Source organism: Diceros bicornis, chromosome 2 (genome assembly GCF_020826845.1).
Source record: "Diceros bicornis minor isolate mBicDic1 chromosome 2, mDicBic1.mat.cur, whole genome shotgun sequence".
Taxonomy (NCBI): domain Eukaryota; kingdom Metazoa; phylum Chordata; class Mammalia; order Perissodactyla; family Rhinocerotidae; genus Diceros; species Diceros bicornis.
Window position 1 is genome coordinate 47,390,103 of NC_080741.1, and position 19,877 is coordinate 47,409,979.

At 49.8% G+C, this 19,877-nt stretch overlaps 1 protein-coding gene across 3 annotated transcripts in view; it reads right to left on the minus strand.

Moving 5' to 3' along the window:
• SLC6A20 (solute carrier family 6 member 20) overlaps positions 1-19,877 on the minus strand; it is a 37,102-nt gene that overhangs the window by 10,249 nt on the left and 6,976 nt on the right. The window contains exons 2-7 of one of the 3 annotated variants that reach the window (XM_058549527.1): positions 11,621-11,761; positions 9,732-9,823; positions 6,865-7,092; positions 3,628-3,738; positions 2,372-2,613; positions 1,320-1,482 (exon numbers count right to left, since the gene is read on the minus strand). In XM_058549527.1, the coding sequence (XP_058405510.1) occupies positions 1,320-1,482; positions 2,372-2,613; positions 3,628-3,738; positions 6,865-7,092; positions 9,732-9,823; positions 11,621-11,761 (977 nt within the window). The remainder of the gene's footprint in view (positions 1-1,319; positions 1,483-2,371; positions 2,614-3,627; positions 3,739-6,864; positions 7,093-9,731; positions 9,824-11,620; positions 11,762-19,877) is intronic. The other 2 variants (XM_058549547.1, XM_058549537.1) reach the window with 2 other exon arrangements.

The window sequence follows — 19,877 nt, forward strand, 5'->3', positions numbered from 1 at the left end:
AGGTGCAGACGCTCTGCTGCGGCGGCCTGGGGTTCGCCAGTTTGGATCCCGGGCACACACCAACGCACCGCTTGTTAAGCCATGCTGTTGCAGCGTCCCATATAAAGTAGAAGATGGGCACGGATGTTAGCCCAGGGCATGTCTTCCTCAGCAAAAAAAGAGGAGGATTGGCATCGGATGTTAGCTCAGGGCTGGTCTTCTTCACACACACACAAAAAAAGCTAATAGAAATAGGAACAACAAGACACCACTCACAATGCAACAAAACAGTAAGGTAACTAGATATAAAGCTGATGAAAGATGGGCCAAGATATTCACGGAGAAAGTTAGTTGAAGAATTATATAAATGAAGATCTGAGTGAATGATGAAATAAAGCATGTTCCTGAATCAAAAGTCACAATTCAAAAGATATTAATTGTCCCCAAATTATGAAATTATAAAATCAATGCAATTCTAATAAAATTGACAAATTACACAAATTATAAAATCAACGCAATTCTAATAAAAATTCCTAAAGGGATTTTTTCCCCCATGGAACTTATTAAACTGATCCTAAAATTAATGTGAAAAAATAAGAGGCCCAGTATAGCAAAGATAATTCTGTAAAATGTAAATAAGGGTGATTTTAGTAGCAAAAAAATTTTAAAAACCCGAATGTCTATTAGTAAGAGAATGGATAAACAAATTGTGGTATATTTGTGTGATGGAATAAAATGCAGGACTTAGAATGAATAAATGAGATTCCACACTTATTGTTATGGACAGATCTCAAAAATAAAATGTTGAATGAGAAAGATGTCTCCCAGGACCACACATTTCCATGTAAAAACTGCCAATGAAACAATAAATTATTTAAGAATATATATGGGTAATAAACATGTCAAAACGAAGGTTCTTGCCTCTGGTGAGCAGGGAGAGCTTGGGGCCGGTAACAGAGGGGACTTTAACTTGGTCCCTGAAATGTTTTATATAAAAAAATCTGAGCCCCAAATGGCAAAATGTTTACAATTGTTCATTCACTTGGTAGATAGATGGGTGCTTGGTATACTATTCTTTATATTTTCCTGTATTTTTAAAACTTAAAAAGAGAGAAGGAAAAGGAAGAGAGGACACGGAGAGCCCAAAGGCGCTCTGTAATAACTAGGATTCTCGCAGCACCTGGGGAGAGCAGTGGTCAAGGCTTCCTTCCCTAAGAAGTCAGTCTTCTTGATTTTCATGGGACTTGCACATCCCCCAGAGTGCACTTTCTTAAGGCCACTCCCAAAAGCCCCTGGGAAGCGTGTGGAGAGAAGCAAGCCCGACCTTGCCAGCGCCTTACTGTGTTCAGCTCCGATTCCAAGCTGCAGTTTTCAATTTGTGGGAACACCTTGCTGTATTTGCTTGGGTAGGTGGACTCTAGGTAGTCCTTCACCTGCTCCAGGTTGCTGACTGTCAAAAAGCCATCTTCAAGGTCGAAGGAATTGGTCAGCAGCAGAATCACCCTGCAGAGCAGAGCATCAGATTGACCTTTACTGATGAGAAGGGACGCCATCGCCACACCCTCTTGGAAGCTTGGGCTCCCCTCTGCCTCTTCTTTACTGGTCAGGTGAGGTCGCTCAAAGAGAATCTGTCGATTGGTGACCGTTTAGAGGTCAGGGTGATTTTGAATGGCTTTGAAGAAGCCTCAGACAGAAACAGAGATGACAAAGGAATCAAACTCACACAGCAAGGTTAAAAAAACCTCTGGACCAGCATTGTGCGATAGAACGTTTGTGATGATGGAAATGTTCCACATCTGTGCTGTCCAATATGGTATCCACTAGCCACATGTGGCAACTGAGCACTCAAACGTGGCTAGTGCAACTGAGGAACTGATTTAAATAAATTTATATTAAAATGAAAATCAACTTAAATAAAAATTTAAATTAATTTTAATAAAATTTTAATTAATTTACATTTAAATGTGTAAATAGCCCCTTGTGACTAGCGACTACTCTGTTGGACAGTGTGCATTCGGATGATGTTTCTCGTATTTTGGGAAAGTAGATTCTGTAACCTCCATGCTCAGCTGGAGAGCTCTTGGTTACTGCTGAGGTGGGGAGATGGGACAGGAGAAACAAAGGTTTGTTTGCTGAGTGCCCTATTGTGCTAAGTGCTTTGAATACATCACTTCAGGCAGACGCTGACTTGCCACAGGCCCGTCAGCTACTGGTGGTGTTGGAGGTAGCCCGAATTTGAACCCTGGATTGAGGGCTGCAAAGCTGGTGCCCTTTGCCCCAGAGTCCTTGACTTCTGGGCGTCCATCTCTTCTCAGTGCCCCCTTTAGCTTGGAGCTTCGGAGACTCACCTCCCCCCTGAGGCCTGGGGCTCACTGGGGCGACCCAGTCTTACTTGTTCAAGCAGTCTTCATAGTTCAAAGTGGCCTTGAAGCCGTAGATGGAGAAGGTCACGATGCTGGCAAATATGGAGGTGAAGCTGTTGAGGAGGGACACGATGATGGCATGCTTCTGGCAGTTGTTGGAGGGCTCATTATAGCTGGCGAAGGCGATTAGGGTGCCAAACCCCAGGCCCAGCGAGAAGAAGATCTGGGTGGCTGCGTTGATCCAGGCCCTGGGGTTGGCCAGCTGCTCCATCTGGATAGCAGGGATAGGGCTGATGAACCCCAGGCGTGAATCCCACACTCTCAGGCCAGCAGGAGGCGGAGGCCCAGAGAGGGGAAGGCCTTGCCCATGGTACACAGCCAGCCAGATGCAGGCCTGGGGCTGGAGCGCAGCTCTCCTGGCCCCTGGCTGGTGCCCGTCCATCCCCCAGCAGATGAAACACACGCATTCCTCATGTCACATCCTCCGCAGCTCCTTACCCATAGGAGGTGTGCAATTGAAAATTGTAGGGTAAAAGAATTTTAAAAGGTACTGGGCCCCGATCCATGACCCAGGCACTGCACCAGTCTGGGCCTCCAGAGATGGAGGTGGTGTGGCCTGGTGGTGGAGGTCTCAGTCTGGGCTGAACCCCAGCGCTGACATTAGGAGGCATTTAGAATGTCATTGGGGGGGGGCGGTATTTGGGGGAGGCTGCCACAGTCATTTTGTTTCTAGGGGCCAGATTTGCTAAATGGAGAACTTGTCCTGTCCCGAAGGCAATAGTGCCCCCCACACCCCCCAGTGATGAGTATTGGCTGCGGGGAGCCTGAGGAGTGGGTGGGTTGGGGAGGGATCATGGAAAATCCTGTGGAGTGTAGATCTGCCCCTGTAGGGAGAGGGGTGCAGGAGGCTGAGATGCCTGGAGTGATGCTCACGGCGAATAACTTAGTCCACAGGCTGGAAGGAGGGGTGGGGCGAGACGGGGGACAGGAGGCTAGAGGTGGGGCTGGGGCAGCGTTCGGCTGGGGGCAGTGAGGACGAGGAGGAGAGGTGGACAAAAGACTTACTGCCCCAGAATTAACAGGGCTTGGGGACAGCCGGTCTGAGGAGGCGACCCAGTATCCACAGGTAATCCACAACCCTCCCACAGCCTGCTGGGGTCACACCAAACTCCGTGGGTACAACACAGCTTTCACCCACCCTCCATCTTCCCCTCTTTCCACGCATCCTGGAAGGTGGCCGGATGGATGGGGGTGCCCTCAGGGCCCCCTTCCTTCCAGCCTGTACCTTGGGAGTGAACATGTATGCCAGGCCATTGGTGGCTCCATGGAGTGTGAGGCCCCGGACCAGGTAGATGAGGAGCACGCAGTAGGGCAGGGACGCAGTGAAATACACCACCTGCGGGCACCAGAGGGCAGAGTCAGCCTCCTGGAGATATGGGGACCATAGGGCCCTTTTGCCCAGGACAGACCAGCTGTCCCTATGAAACACCACACTGTCTTGGGTGTTCAAGCTACTGAAAGCTGAAAAAGTTACTGGAATTCTTGGTCAGATGCAGGTTCTGAGTGTGAGCTGAGGGGTGGGGGTGGGGTGAGGGGATGCAGCTGCCAGGTCTGTAACCACCAGGAAATCTCTGAGTCAGTAGAGAAGAGGGAAACAGGTGTGAGGCCTCTGCCCTCCATCTTCCCTTCACCCAACCCTATTCCAGAAAGGATCGGAGGCAGCCCACAAAAATATATCTATCACATTAACATTTTTTAATTGCTAGAGAAGAAATCAGTGCAAAAAGAAAATGTGGGCAATACAGTAAGATGAGCCCGAAGGAAAAGGCAGCCCACAGAATATGTGTATGAGGTTCTATCCAGTTTCTGAGCCAGATTCCTCTCTGAGCTTCCTAGTGGCCCAAGCAAAGCAGGAAGCACAATCACTTACAAGATTTATATTATCTTTAAAAGGAAAAAAATTCGGGGCCTGGGAGGAAGGACAGATCTCCCAGGACTGGGGTCTGAGAGAAGCTTGGCCATGAGTGCTCGTAAAGGAAAAGAAGTGACATTTGATGTCGGGGACAATGTCCCTATAATACATACAATAGAAATTCAATGATGTGACTTTTATGAAAGGCCTCACTTCCATGGGCTTTAAAACCACACATAAATGGAATTTTTTGTCAACTGAATCTTATTTTCCTGCTGATGCATCTCAAGTTCAATGATGTCTTATCTTTGGTTTTCAGGGTGGTTCAGCAGTAGTCTCTTATACTCTGAGTAATTCTAATTTTCACAAAGCCTTAGAATAGAGACTTAAAGTGCACGTATGGCCATGCAGGACTGGAATGTTTTCTGTATATCAACTCATATGTTCACCAGAGCATCTTATGTAAAGCAAAGAAATACTTTGCAAGATTTACTGTTGCGAGATTAGTTCCTTTAAAGTTTGGGTCCTCCTGTGAGAAATACAGCTGGTGACTCATGTCCAGATGGACCTGAATTGCACACGGCCCTCCATATTCGCTGAGGCGTGGCACCATCTTCCCATGAATTTCCAAGGCCACCAGAGTGGCATGGTGCTCTGTGCCCTCTCACCCTGGGAAGAACAGGCAGAGGTGGGGTGTGTCTTTTATCATTGATTCTTAATTGAGGTCATGGTAACTTGATAAGAGTTATAAATCCACCCAAGATTACAAAACAATAAATCAGGTTCAAGATGGAGATGGACAAGTGGAAAGAGAGGGCATCAGGACAGTGAGTTGAAGGAAATCAAAGGACAACAGGGGAGGGTGACCAATGTCCATAACCAGAGGACACTTAGGGAAAGCCCTTGGAATCTCCCTCCTTCCTTGTGGGTGACCATGTTTCCCAGAGGCTCTCTCGAGTCTCAACCAGGGTCCCTCCTTCCCCATCAGGGAAGCTGGAACGATGGCTGGACACACGATGCAGCCTAAACCCTTGGGAGAAACCATTTCTCATCAATCTACAAAAACTCTTGGAGGACAAAAAGGAGATTCCAACAGAGGAGGCCAGGAAACGGCACACAGTCTGTAACAAAATTAATCCCCATAAATAATGCTGTTGGGGCACTTCTATCATGGAGATGGGTGTGGCTTCGGCAGAGGAAATAAAGAACAGATAAGTTTTCCTGGCGTGACTTCATCTAACACACATATAAATGATCTGGAAAAGAGACGGCCTTGTTAAATCTCCAAGTTTGCAGATGTTGCCCTCAGATCTTTGGGATCATGGTCATAATAATCTGGCAAAGACAAATTGCAAAAACCTTCTATATGAGCACAAAATATCAGCCAAGCTTCAAGATGGGACAGAGTGAGTTGCTGCAGGCTCTAAGCTCCCCTGGGAAAGATTCACTGGCTCTCAGCTTGGCTGTGGGATGGGGTGCTTTCGGGGCTAAGATGCTGGCCATCACGGTGTCTTGGAAACCAAAAGAAAACATCCTACCAGGCATGGTACTGGAGTCGTCACAGGGTACCTAAAATACCGTGGGTAGTTCTGGTCTTGATGCCTCAAGAAAAACATGGTGGGGCTGGAGGACACAACTCAGGTGGTCAGGAGGGTGAGGACAGGTGGACTGTTAGGACCTCAGAAGGGAAAAGTTGGGATTGATTAAATCATGGAAAGTGTGGCGAGAGCCAACAGAAGGTGGCTCACCAAACCAAGACAACAGGGAGTCTCTGGGGCGAAGCTGGGTCTGCCCAGCTTTGCTCTCACAGTTTGTGCCCTCGGGCAGGTCACTTTACCTCTCAAAGCCTCAGGTGAGTGGGACAATGAAATCCATCATGAAGGGCTGTCGCAGGATTGAGACAATGTGCGTGCCCAACCCATGGTGGATCTGCCATGAGGAGTGACTGAGTATGAGGTGGGGCCTGCCAGCGGTCTGGGGCATCTGCTGAAGCTTGAGGAAGATGGCAGGTGATGGAAACACTCCAAGAAAACCGTCTACATGGAGCAGATTAGAGTGAAAGGAACATCTCAGCTCTAGCAGGAGTATAAACCTGGGGAATCGGGCCCAAAAGCTCTGCATTGAAAGCAGCTTAGAGCAGAGGTTCTCAAACGTGGCTGCACATTAGAATCACCTGGGGAGCTTTTACAATCCCATTGCTCAGGGTGCACCCCACACTGATTACTCTAGAACCTTTGAGGTAGGACTGAGACATCAGAGTTTTAAAAGCTCTCCAGGTGATATCAATGTGCAGCTAAGTTTGAAGGCCAGTGGCTAGGGTGTCTCAGGGACATCTGCAATCATGTAAAGTTTAAAGAAGGCAAAACTCATTCTCTAGTTGCTTGGTGCCACTTGGACAGTATGGATTTGGGGCTGGCTGGTACAGAAATGCGCATCCTTTTAGGTAGTGGGAAAGTACTAGTTTCGAGATTTAGGGTTGCAACTTCAAGCCCCGCCATCTTTAGAGTTGACTGCAGAAGGCAACCTCTTGCCATTGTCCAGAGCAGGGCAGAGGCGGCTGCCCACCCTCCCCCCCACCCAGAGCACCAGCCCCATGCTTGGCCGTCCCACCTTGCCGGTTGACTCAGTGCCCCGCAGGATGCACAGGTACACCATGAGCCAGGCCAGGATGAGGCACAGTGCAGGCTCCCACTGCACACTCCCATTCTCCTGGATGGATGGTGAGATGTTGAGGGTTTTCCTGTACCAGAAGTACTGCGTCGAGGAAGCCTTCTCACACTCCTCATCGTAGCCCGTGCGGTTGCCATTCAGTGGGCAGACAGACCATGGCAGGGGATCCTTTGGGATCAAAACAAGCATTATACAGAGAGGTGAGGGCTGAGACCTAAGGTTGGGGTGGGGAGGATGGGAGGTGGCTCTGATATGGGGCTCATGGAAGAGAAGGGCACTGGTCCCCAAAGGGTAGGTGGCCAGAGCACCTGAAGGTAGACAGGGAATTCCAGGGTTTGTCAAGGGCACAGATGGGGTTTGGGAACAGGAGGGAGGCAGGGAGGGGAGAGGAGCATGAGGACGGGATTCCACACTTCTTGCCATCTTACAGGAATTTTTTGAAGACTACTGAACTCTGTTGTGGGTCTGAGAGACTGAATCAAACAGACAATGGCCAGAGCATCTATGCAATGGAACTCTGACCCACAACCTCTGCAGCAACCAGCCCAGGGACTCAAACCACAGTGTCTGCAGTAATCGGCCCAGAACGGTCAGGACTTGATCACTGACTGCCAGCTTCCCCAACTTGTGTTCCCTCCAACTGGGGACCAACCATAGAAAGCCAAACATGCTCCCCTAATCACCTAATCAGTCACATATATAGCCCACCTGTAGCTTCCCCATGCCCACAGCCTCCAACCAGGGCACGCCTGAAGCCTTCCCTTCTTCCACTAACATGCTTTCCCACTGCTCTACCTGCCTGACTCCCTCGCTATAGCAGCTCTGAATAAACGCCTCTCCTTGTTCTCACCGGGTGGTCTGTTTATTTCCACAAGTCCCTAGCAAGTCTTGGCGTGGGTAAGACTTGGGTCCAGCCCTCACTATAGCTGGTGGTGGAATCAGTGGTCAGGCTGGGGTCCCCACATCTGCATCTGTAATGGCTCCAGTGCTCCTGCTGGGAAAGGCTGGACATGAGGCTGGAAAGCCTGAAGGCCTGAGTCACAGCTGCTTGGCTGCCCTCTGCCTCAGGTCCTCAGTGCTCTCAGCCTCACAGGGTCGTGGTGACGATTACGTGAGTGAATACTTCTAAAGTGCTCGCGACTCTGCCTGGCCCAGAGCAAGTGTAAGTGACTGTCTGCTGCTGCTGTTACTATGTGACCATGGAGGAGGCTCCAAAGCAAGGGACTAAGGGAGAAGTTTGTGGACTGTGAAGGATAGAATGAATGAATGGCCAAGTGATTTTCAGGAATTGCTGGCCCTCATACTCCTGAGGGTTAAAAAAAGGTGCACCCTTTCTTGAGACACTTTATTTTGACCTTTGAAAGATGGTCAAATTATTCTGATTTTGTTAGAATAGGACATGTTGCTTCCACCTTTGGAAAACTGTCTTAATAAGAATACAGATCTATAATGCCTGCAACGTGTATGGTAACCCCTTAGTTGGAGTGTCGTTGTGCAGTGCACAACCTGCCCAACTATACATGACAGCCCTGAACAGAGGATGGGAAATGATCACCAGGCTGGAGAGTAAGAGGAGCTGCCCTGTTTCTACTCAGAAGGCGGAGGAGAGGCAGGATTTTGGCCAGTCTTCATGGAACTCTAGGCTGAGCCAGGGAGAGGATGAGGGGAGGCAGCTAAGCTCAGGGCAGAGAGTCTTTCCTGCCAGGGATGTACACAGGGCAGTTTCCAATGGGGCGACCTGGGCAGAGCTGACTGGGGAGCCAGAGTAGGGTGTAGCACCTTCCCAGTGTAGATGCCAAGTCCTGGTTATTGAAGTCATTCCCCCAGCCATTCTGGGGGCCCCAAAGACTCAAGGCTGTGCCCCAGTGCTCCAGAGACTGACCCCACAAGTTGGGGTTAGTTCACAGTGCGTGGCCAGCCCTGCCCGGCTTTCGTCCTGTGAAGGGTGCAAAGGGTGAGACATCTGCCCAGTTCGCTACCGTCTCCCCCTCCTCTTTTCCCATCTGGGAAGAGGCTGAGATGGAGGAGGTTGCTGGAAGGCAAGTGGGGGCAGTGGGGTGGGGTCCCTGAGGGTGAACGGCAGGGGCCGAGGGCAAGAAATGAACGTGGGCAGTGGAGGGGAATTTCCTCTTGGCCTGGATGCAAAGACCACCTCCCGGTGAGGAATTAGGGCTCGCTCTTCTCCACAATTCTCAGCCCTTCCACATTTTCTACAACGAGCGTCAGCTAAGGTTATAATCAGAAACACATGTTTAAAATGTTTCTCTTTGGGAATAGCCCCTACTGAGTTACAGGGGTGACAGCGGGCCTTCTGGGAGGACTCTTGGTCTGCAGGGAAGAGGAGAGGCTCGGCCTGGAGTTAGAAACTTGGGAGGACAGGTGACCGGAGGCAGGAGGGGGAGGAGGGAGGCCGGCGCTGTATTGTGGGTTGGTGGAATCCCTCCTCATGGGGTCTCTCCACAGATTTCCCCCTGGGCCCACTCTGCAGTGGTTCTTAATATTTTGGAGGTCACATCCTCCAGAGAGAACCCGATGAAAGCCGTGCACTGCTCCCTAGAAACATGCACATGCACGTGCACAATCTGGCTTACGACTGCAGGGGTCCACAGAGCCCAGGTTCAGAAGCCCTCCATTGGTTTGGGTGCTCAGCGCCTCCCCCAGCCCTCACACCACTTCCTGGCTCCCCAGGGGCTGCTGCCCTCAACCTCCACACGTTCCCGGAGGGCGGCCCCTCCCGGCTGTCCCCCGTGGGAAGCCCTGCTCCCCTCTCCCTTTCCCGCTCGGGCTCTGGCGCAGGCTCCGCTCACCTGGAAGGAGTGGAAGAGGTACCAGAAACCCCAGGCGTTGATGACGTTGTAGTACATGGACAGGAAGAAGGAGACCACCACGCTGGAGATGCCTGCGAGGAGGCAGAGGGCAGGCTGAGGACGGCCCTTCCCCGCCCGCCTGGACAAGGCCGCGGTGGCCCTGTCAGTGCGCACCCCCAGGTCACGCCTGCGGTGACTGCCCTGGGATGGCAAAACCTCCGTCAGCAGGTTTGTGAGATGGTGAACCGTGACCAGGCACCTGCGAGCACCCTCTAAGGGTTAGTCTCTTCCCCCCTGCCCCCTCCCATCTTCTGGGACAGGAGGCTGATGACATGTGTTTGAGATCTGAGTGCCAGCTGCTGTACTAAGTACTTGATGTGCCTCAGGTCCTCAGAAAAATGTTGCGAAGTGGGCGTTATTATCCCCATTTCACAGAGGAGAAAACCGAGGCACCGAGCTTGCCCAGACCACCCAGCTGTTAAGTGGCAGAACTAGGATTCAGACCTAGTGTGAGAAGAACTTTGTCCCTGCCAAGCGCCACCCTGATGCCAGACATTACCATTGCCCCCTCCTTGGCTCACTACCTGAAGTTGGGTTACTTGGACCAAACCTGCCCCATGGTGGCAGGGAGCAGGGGTGTAGGAGTGGAGGGGACAGGGACTGCCCCACCTGGTCAGGCCTGTGGGGAACTGGGGTAGGGGCCCACAGAGCAGAGGGAGGGGTGGCAACCAGGGGTGTTCTAGAGCCGGCCCGCTCTGGTCCCCCAGAGCCATTGTGCGCCTCTCTGTCCAACCCCACAGTCTGGGACATCCATTCGTAGTTTGAAATTGGCCATGGTGGGAATATTTACACTGCCAGGATCAGTAAATGCTACAGCCAGGCCAACCACCTTGAGAGCCAGTGGTTAAACATTCACAGCACCCCTGATTGGCACAAACATCTGGTATCTTTCCTATTACGCAGCAAATGCTGCCTCAGAGAAGCCCTCTGTGATTGCTTACTTGGGCAGATTGTAAAACCACACTCTGAGTTAAAAAGTAACAGCCATTCAAGATGAGGAGGCAAAATCATCTCAGGTTTGGAGATGATTTCTGAGGCCACTGGGCGCATGTCTTCTGCATCTGAGACTGTCATGTCCAAGTCGACGCCCTCCTTGCTCCTGAAATGTCACTCTGCTTTCCTGCCTGCCTTCTTTTCTCGGGGCGGGAGGGATGAGCATTGCTGGTCAAGGTTCCTCCTGCCGGGGAGACAGCCCTGGAACAGGAGGGCTGTGCAGGGCAGGTTAACCATCTCCCGGGCACTGGCGTGAAGGGACTCGGGGGAGGCCGGATGTCAGGCAGCGCCCTCTGACAGCCACGAGTGCCTCTGCTTCCCGACCCTGGAGATGTTAATGCTCCCCCACCCCCAGCCTCCCAGTGGTGTGAAGATGAAATGAGCTCATGCACATCCATTGTACAGGCTAGCACCTGGCACATAGTGGGTGCTCACTGCAGAGAGAGATGTTCTTCTTAATAGTTAACAGGGAGCAGTTACACGATTCCCAGAGGGTTGCTAGCTGCGACACTGAGTTATTGCTGGTCAGCATTTCCCTTTCACAGATGAGCAAACTGAGGCCCAGAGAAGAGAAGCAATGTGCTATCAGTTCCCCAGGGGGTGTGCATCCTCCCTTTCTCACTGCCCTGTAGGTAAGAAGCCCAGCCCCTCTCGGCCCACATTCCATGGCACCCCTCCTGGGCCGTCAGTCCACCCCAGTTAAGGGCTCTCTCTTGGGCTTCATGCTTGCCCCTCGCTCCAGCAGCTTTGCCAATGGAGTCTCACCCCACCCCGTGCTGCCCAGGATACAGTATGGGGGTCTCCAGGAGGGAGAGGGTGGGGGAGGGCCCACATACCGACACCACTGAGGTAGGGGCTGATGGTCCTCCAGGCGCCAATGCTGCCCTGCCGCATGCGCTGCCCCACCGCCAGTTCCAGGTACAGGAGAGGCATTCCCTCCACGATGAGCATGATGATGTAGGGCACCAGGAAACTACCTGTGGGCGTCCAGAGCCAAGACCAGGCCATCACCGACGGGCTTTACTCCGTAATCCACCCAACCTCTGTGCAAACATCCTTCCATCTGCCCTCATTTCCTTCCTTCTGTCTTCCATTGTCCATTCATTCTTCTACCTTTCCACTTATCCATCCTTCTGCCTTCTCACTCTCCACCTCTCCACATATCTTTCTGTCATTTCTCTCATCCATCTGTCATTCCTGCATCCGTTTTCTTCCACCCATCCACCCACTAATCCATCCTCCATCCTTCCTTCTATTCTTTTCCCTTTCCCTCATACATCCCTTCTCCATCCTTCCACTCATCCACTCTCCTTCCTTCCTTCCTTCCTTCCTTCCTTCCTTCCTTCCTTCCTTCCCTCCCTCCCTCCCTCCCTCCCTCCCTCCCTCCTTCCTTCCTTCCTTCCTTCCTTCCTTCCTTCTATCTTTCTACTCATCCATCTATCTATCTGTTCATCCAATCATCTATGGATGGATGACATGTAGCCATGTCAGCTAAAATCTATAAATACTTCCATCCTGGGTGATAAATTGCCACTGTCTGAAGTCCCTTGAGTGCCTTCCTCAATGCCTCAGCTGCCCCAGCGCCTCTGTCAGAAACCCTATTCCACCTTCTATCGTAGCAACTAATGGTTGATCAGAGCCAGGACCACTGAGTTGTTAAATCTTTTGAACATCACCCCTGAATCCATCCATCCAGCTCCATACACTTGCTTTGGGCATTTTGCACAGCCCTGATGGTGCCCCACAGGAGGCAGTATGCTAACCAAACCTTCTGCTCAGCACTTCCTCTGAGCCTGCCGGGAACTGGGTGTGGGATGGATGGGAGAACAGCAGCCCTGCTCCCTGCCCCGAGGGGTCACCTGGTCAGAGGAAGCTTAGCTGCCTCCTAATTCTCCAGGGCCACAGAATACTCCTCCAGGTCGCATATCTTCTTCTGAGATGAGGCAGGGGCTGGGTGTGTATGTGTGGGGAGACAAGGGGGTCCCTAACAGACAGAGCCCAGGCCACCACCTCCTTTTACGGAGCACCTCTGTGCATATCTGTTTTATACAGTGGCCTTCAGCCTAAAATTTCATTTTAATAAACCGTACTACGACAAATAAAATTTTAAACCCATGCATTCCCAAGGAGCCACCTGCAGACAAGTGCCCTTTGTGGTAGTGGGAGCCAGGGAGTGTGAACGGAACTACAGAGCCCTCCTCTGCCACTGCCAGACACACGGACAGAGGCAGACAGCCTGCTGTGGGGCCACCCGCCACATCTGCCCCTGCAGATGGCTGCCCCTCTGCCTCTCCTGTGGGTCCAGCCCTCCTTCTCCACCCCACCTCAGCCATCCCCTGCCTAGCTCCTGGCTCTTTGGCAGTGGACCTGAAAAAAGGTCCAGTAGGAGAAGAGGGCAGGACTTCTGATTAAAATAAAACCCTGACACTCCAGGTGCAGGGATTAAGGGCTGGTCACAGAAAGAACTGGCTGTGAAAGTGTTAAGGTAAACAATGAAATATACATGCTTACGTAAACATCTAATATTTACAAAAACGCCTTCGTTGTAGCTACGTGCTGTCCTATGACCCACTCTCCTCCCCAGCGGGCTCTCACAGGCAGTCTCCCGACCACACCAGCACCTTCGCGTCACCCCTTACGTAGCTGCACAACATCCCTCTGGGACAATGAGCCCGGAGTTCATTTCATCAGTCCCTGGACACTTAGGCTGTTGACAATTTTCTGCCATCCTAAATAAAGCTGTGTGGCAAAGCCTGTCCACGTGCTCGGTTATCTCCTCAGGATGGAAAGCCCAGACGTAGAATGGCTGGCCCCGAGACCAAGCACAGCCCCCATGGGCTCTCTCACCACGGAGAGAAAGGCACGAGCTGTGCACCCGGGAGAGCGGACCCACACCACCCGGCCTCTGCATTCCCAGCGTTGTCCCCCCTGCTCGTGTCAGGCCTACAAATCCTGCTCTCATTTCTGGACTCTGCTTTGAAGGCTCTGCCAGGCCCTGCTCCCTCCCTGCCCTGCAGAAACGTGTTCCAGCATCTTACCAGGTTCCGCTCAATAGCAAGGAGTCCAAGAGGCAGGCAGGGGCTCTCACCCACCGTACACCTAACAACAAAGGTCATGTTGGCACGACCTCCTTGGAGTAACATGCAAACCCTCAGTGGTTATAAGAAAAGCTCATTTTCTCCCAAGGTGTTAAACAGTAACCCCACGAGGCCTGGCAAGGTCCATGGAAGGCTTTTCTCTTTGATGGGGCCTGCCTGATGGCCCACTGCCCATGGGAAGGCTGGGAGCCCAGGCCTGGTGCCCAGCTGGGTACCCCTCGGTGATTTCTATTACCCCTCCTGCCCCCCAGCCATCAAAACACACACACACAATCCTAGTGAATTTTCTCTGCAATCATTTTCTCAACTAGAGAAATGAACCTCAACCCATATCTCATGTTTTATGCCAAAAAAAATCTCAAAATGGACTATAGACCTAGATGTACCACTCAAAACTATAAAACCTCTAGGAGAAAACACAGGAGAAAATCTTTCTGACTTTAGGTTAGGCACAGATTTCCTAGATACATTAAAACACTATCTGTGAAAGAAAATATTGATAAATTGGACTTCATTTTAAAATTGTGCTCTGTGAAAGACACCATTAGCAGAAAAAAACAGTGAGCTACAGACTGGGAGAAAATATTTGCAAAACATGTATCTGACAAAGACTTTGTATCTAGAACATATAAAGGATTCTCAAAACTCAATAATGAGAAAACAAAGACTCCATTCAAAAAGTCTACAAAAAATTTGGACATTTCACTAAAGAAAATACATGAATGGAAAATTAGCACATGAAAAGATGCTCAACATCAATGTTCATTAGGAAAATGCAAATTTAAACCACGACGAGACACCACTACACACCTATTAGAATGGCTAAAATAAGAAACGCTGACGATACCAAGTGCTGATGAGGATTTGGAGGGAGTCTCATACATTGCTAGTGGAAATGTAAAATAGTGCAGCCACTCTGCAAAACAGTTTGGCAGTTTCTTATAAAGCTAAGTATATACTTACTGTATGACCCAGCAATTGTACTCCTGGGTATTTACACTAGAGAAATGAAAAGTTATGTTCACACAAAAACCTACACACAAATGTTTATAGTGGCTCTATTCACAGTTGTCAAAAACTAGACAATTAGCCTAGTTATCCTAACTGTCCTTCAATGTGTGAATGGACAAATAAATTCTGGTACATCCATACAATGGAATATTACTTGGCCAATAAAAGGGAACAAGCTGCTGGTTCATGCGACATGGGAGAATCTCAAAAGCAATATGATTAATGAAAGATGCCAGATTCAAAAGGCTACATACTGTATGATTCCACTTATATGACATTCTGGAAAAGGCAAACAGAAAACAGATCTGTGGTTGCCAGGGGCTGGGAGTGAGGAGAGGCTGACTACAGGGGCATGATTGTGGTGGTGGTAACACAACTGCATGCATGTGTCAAAATTCAGAGAACTATATGCCAAAAAAAGTGAATTTTTCTGCATGTAAATATACCTCAATAAAAAAAATTTGCTTTGTGATCAGTTTGAAAACAAGTCCACTAACCAACCTCTTCCAAATGGACTCTTCCCTATGCTCCTTTTATGTAAAAATTCTGACACTGGCTCTGCATGGGGAGAACCTGACATCAGGGAGAGGCAGACAGAGGCCTGAAAAAGGGTGCCTTTGCTCCCATGTATCTTGATGGGCTGGTGGTCTAGTGATTAAGATTCAGCGCTCTCACCACCATGGCTCATGTTCGTTTCCCAGTCAGGGAACCACACCACCTGTCTGTTGATTGTCACACTGTGGCGGCTGCATGTTGCTGTGATGCTGGAAGCTATGTCAATGGTATTTCAAATACCAGCAGGGTCACCCATGGTGGACAGGTTTCAGTGGAGCTTCCAGACTAAGATAGACTAGGAAGAAGGATCTGGCCACCCACTTGGGAAAAAAATGGCCATGAAACCCCTATGAATAGCAGTGGAGCGTTGTCTGACACGGCACCGGAAGGTGAGAGGATGGTGCAAAAAGACGGGGCAGGGTCCCGCTCTGCTGTACATAGGGTCGCTGGGAGTCGGAATTGATTTGATAGCACTAACAACAAATCTTGATGGGCACACGGTGGGAAATTAAATACTGTCACACGGTCTTTGCTGCTGCTCCTGTGAAGGGTGGAGTCTATTTCCCCACCCATAAATCTGGGCTGGCCCTGGGACTTGCTGTGTCCAATAGCATGTGGGAAGAGAACCACCAGGGTGGTTCCAGAGCCCTGGCCTCAGGACGCCTTGCAGCTTTGCCCTCATCCTCTTGGAGTGCGGCCCTGAGACCACCTTGTATGGAAGCCAGTCCAGGCCACCTGAGGGTGAAAGGCCACGTGGAGGAGAACCGAGGCCCAGCCAACTCATCACCAGCTCCCAACGTGTGAGTCCTCCAGCGCAGCCCACCCATGCGTGAATGCAACCAGGCCTGATGAGAACCGTAGAGAAACGTCCAGCCACCCACAAAACTGTGAGAAATAATTGTTTTAGCCACTGCTTTTTCTTTTTCTTTTTGTCTCTCAATACTTCACTGTGTATTTCCTAAAAAGAAAGACATTCACTTATATAATCCTAGTGCAATGAGCAAAATCAGGAAATTCACACTGATACAGTACTATTATCTTATCTACAGATCTTCACGGAATTTTACCAATTATTCCACTAACGTCCTTTGTCTGGTCTCAGATCCAGCTCGTAATCACGCATGGCATCTAACTGTCATGTCTCCTTAGTCTCCTTTGATCTGGGACAGCTCCACAGTCTTTCTCTGTCTTTTGTGACCTTGACACGTTGGTGAGCACTAGCCAGTTATTTTGTGGGATGTCCTCGTTTGAAGTTTGGCAGGGACACTAGAGTGACCCGGGTCTTTGTCCAGAGGCTCGTGGTGTCGATTTGCCCCGTTCATGGCAATGGTAACTTTGTTCACTTGATTAAGGTGGGGTCCACCAGGTTTCTCTGCTGCAAGTTACTATTTCTCCTCTGAAATTATGAAGTATCTTGCAGGGAGATAATTTGAGACGAGGTAGCTATCTATTTCTCATCAGACCTGTGCCCACTAGTTTTAGCATCCATTGGCGATTCCTGCCTGAAACCATTATTACCGTGTTGGTTGCCAAGTGGAGATTTTCTAACTCCATCGTTCCTTCTGAGTCCTTAGGTGGTAGAGCCGTCTGTCACGCAGATGTAGATAACAGAGGCACCCACCCTCCCTGTGTGTAAGTCTGCATTATCCTGGGTGAGTGGGACGTTTACACTCACAATTATTCGGAGGATACAAAGCCAGCTCTTAGCCTGGTTAATTCTCTCTCATCACCACCTCCCCGGCACCCGCTGTCACACCCCGGCCGCCCTCTCCTCCGTGCTGGGCCTCTTGCGTCCACCCTACAGCTGCCCCCTACAGTTTCTTCCCAGATTGTGTCAGTCTCTGCCTCCCCACCCTTCACCCTCCCACCTGGTCACAACCCGCTTTGGCTTCTCCTCACACCTAGAATACCATCCGCAGGCCCTCCCCTCCGTGGCCTCTGAGGCTCTGTGAACAGACTCCTGTCTTCCTTTGCGAGCTGTCGGCCTCCCTCACTGCACCGCAGTCACCCGGCTCTTCCTGCTGGTCTAGCCTCCATGCGCTTGGCCTCGCTGTTCCCTCTGCCTGAATGCTTTCTCCCTTCTTTCAGCTCTTTGCCACTCCTGCCCTCCTCAGAGCGGCCTTCCCGGTCGGCCACAGCAAAAACAGCCCCACACCAGAGTGCCCCTCTAGCCTCCCACCCTGCTGGACCTCCCTTCAGAGCAGTCACCCATGTGAAACTACGCTGTAATTTTAGTTGTCTAGTTGGGGTCTGTTTCCACCAGTGTGGACGCTCCTGCTCCCTGCTCTGCTTAGAAGAGAGCTGGGCAGAGAGCAGAGCATGGTGAGGATTTGCTGAACACAGGAAGGAATCCTTCAGGTCTCACCAGGCCTTCCATACACATCATTTCCTTCAGGAACCTCTCTAGATCACCCAAAACTAAGTTGGGGTCCCCCTCTCTGGTCTCACAGTCTCACAGCCTCTGCTGAGCGTCTACTGCTCTGTCCACCCTCTAAACTTCCCTAACAGCTCCCAAGGGCAAGGATGGGGCAGACTGGCTCACAGTTGAATCTCCAGCTCCTAACACAAGGCCTGGCACAGACTAGGTGCTCAATAAATGTTTGTTGAATGACTGCCTGATGGTAAATGGTTCTATGGTGGTGGTTCTACTTGGGTGGGTGGGCTATGAAGGTATTACAGAGAAGACAGAGAGAGAGATGACAGAGAGGTCTGGTAAAGTTCATCATGTTGCTAAAAACAGTGTTTTTAAAAATTTGATATGAAATTATTACTTTAAGATTACTTTCACTTTATTTTGTGTGTGTATTAGGTAAGACGTACACTGGGCAAGTCTATATTGGCCTGCACCTCCCTCAGAAAGGATGAGCAATCTAAAGAAGTCTTTGGATCTATGATAAGACACTGTACATCAAAATAAAAGGACCACTCTAAGGTTTCAGAGCAAATGTCTTCCTCTGAAATAGATTTACTGAGAGAAACAGAAGGAATTTGTAGCAAATTTCTAGTACATGGTCTCTAAGAGACAAGAGGACACTGTGTTGATGGAACAGTATCAGGCCATGAGGAAGAAAGGACAGTTTAAGATGAAAAAAGATTTTATGAAGATGAAAAAAATACGATGGTTCAATTTAAAGCCAATGGAGGCAATAAGTGAGGTAAAAAACACCACCTTGAGAAATTACCCCGCGGCCCAGGGGAAAAGGGTAAAGAAGAGGAGATTACAAGAGAAGAGAGGAGGCCTGGACAGCAAGCCCAAACATGTACTCGATCCCTAAGGACCTAAGAACTAAGGAGGAGAGAACAGGGCAGACACAGCAGCTGGAACATGGGCAATAACAAATTCTACGAGACACTGGCCTGGGTGTGTGCACTGAAAGGGCTCACTAGTCCTAGGTAAAATTTTTTCTTGAGTTACCACATCCCATGTGCCAGGGACACGCAGTGGGTGTGCTCTCCCGAGGCCGGAACTGCAGGTCTGAGTGTTCTGGCCTCCAAGGTTCTCCCCACAGAAAACTATGGCCATGCAGCCCCCTCTGCAGCTGGCCGAGTTAGACCCGACTGAGCACCGAACTGTGAGAAAGTTTAATCATGTCTCCTAGAAGCTAAGGGAAAACCAGGGAGGGGGAGAAGAGAGGCACCCCGAGAGGAAGAGGAGAGCCCAGGGCAGAGCGGCCTCTTCTCCTGGGGTGGATTCCTGTCCTTCTTGCCAGTAAAGCCCGCCCCTGAGGCTTTCACCTTGTCGTGCACCCTACTGGCAGCCCCAGCAACCCATCCACAAGAGGACGTTGGCTAATATCTACGAAAAGTACCTATTTCCCAGAATGACCTCTGGAACACCCTCCAGCAGGTCAACAGCTGGCTCAAGACATTTGTAATCAGCATAGGATACAGGGAAGAGTCTCCATCTGGCCCTCTCCCTTCATGCCAGGAGCCATACTAGTCCTAGGTAAAACTGATGAAAACGTATGCAATACCTAGACATATAGCTTGCAAATTTTTTGAGGTAAAAATTTCATATAATATCATATAAATTTATATCATATCTTAGTTATATAGGATACCTAAGAACGAATAAAAAATAAATCTGGCTTCAGAGTTCTTTGCAGAATGAAAATTTGAAAAATCTTCACAGACCAGAAAAGCATCTATAGAGTTTTGAGTGAAAATGATTGTGACTCATTCATATGGGATACAAAACAAAGATCATCTTAGACATGCTTAGAAAATAAACCATTTCTTTACTATTCCTGAACAAATTACTTGAGATGAACTGCAGCCAGTCAGCACTGGATCAAAATAAAGAACTCAAATATGAAGTTGTGATATAAAAGAACCAACTACACAAACAAACTAACCAGGATTAATTCTGAAATAATATCATTAATTTCATTGTAAAATAACACAAATGACAAACATAATTCTTGAATGA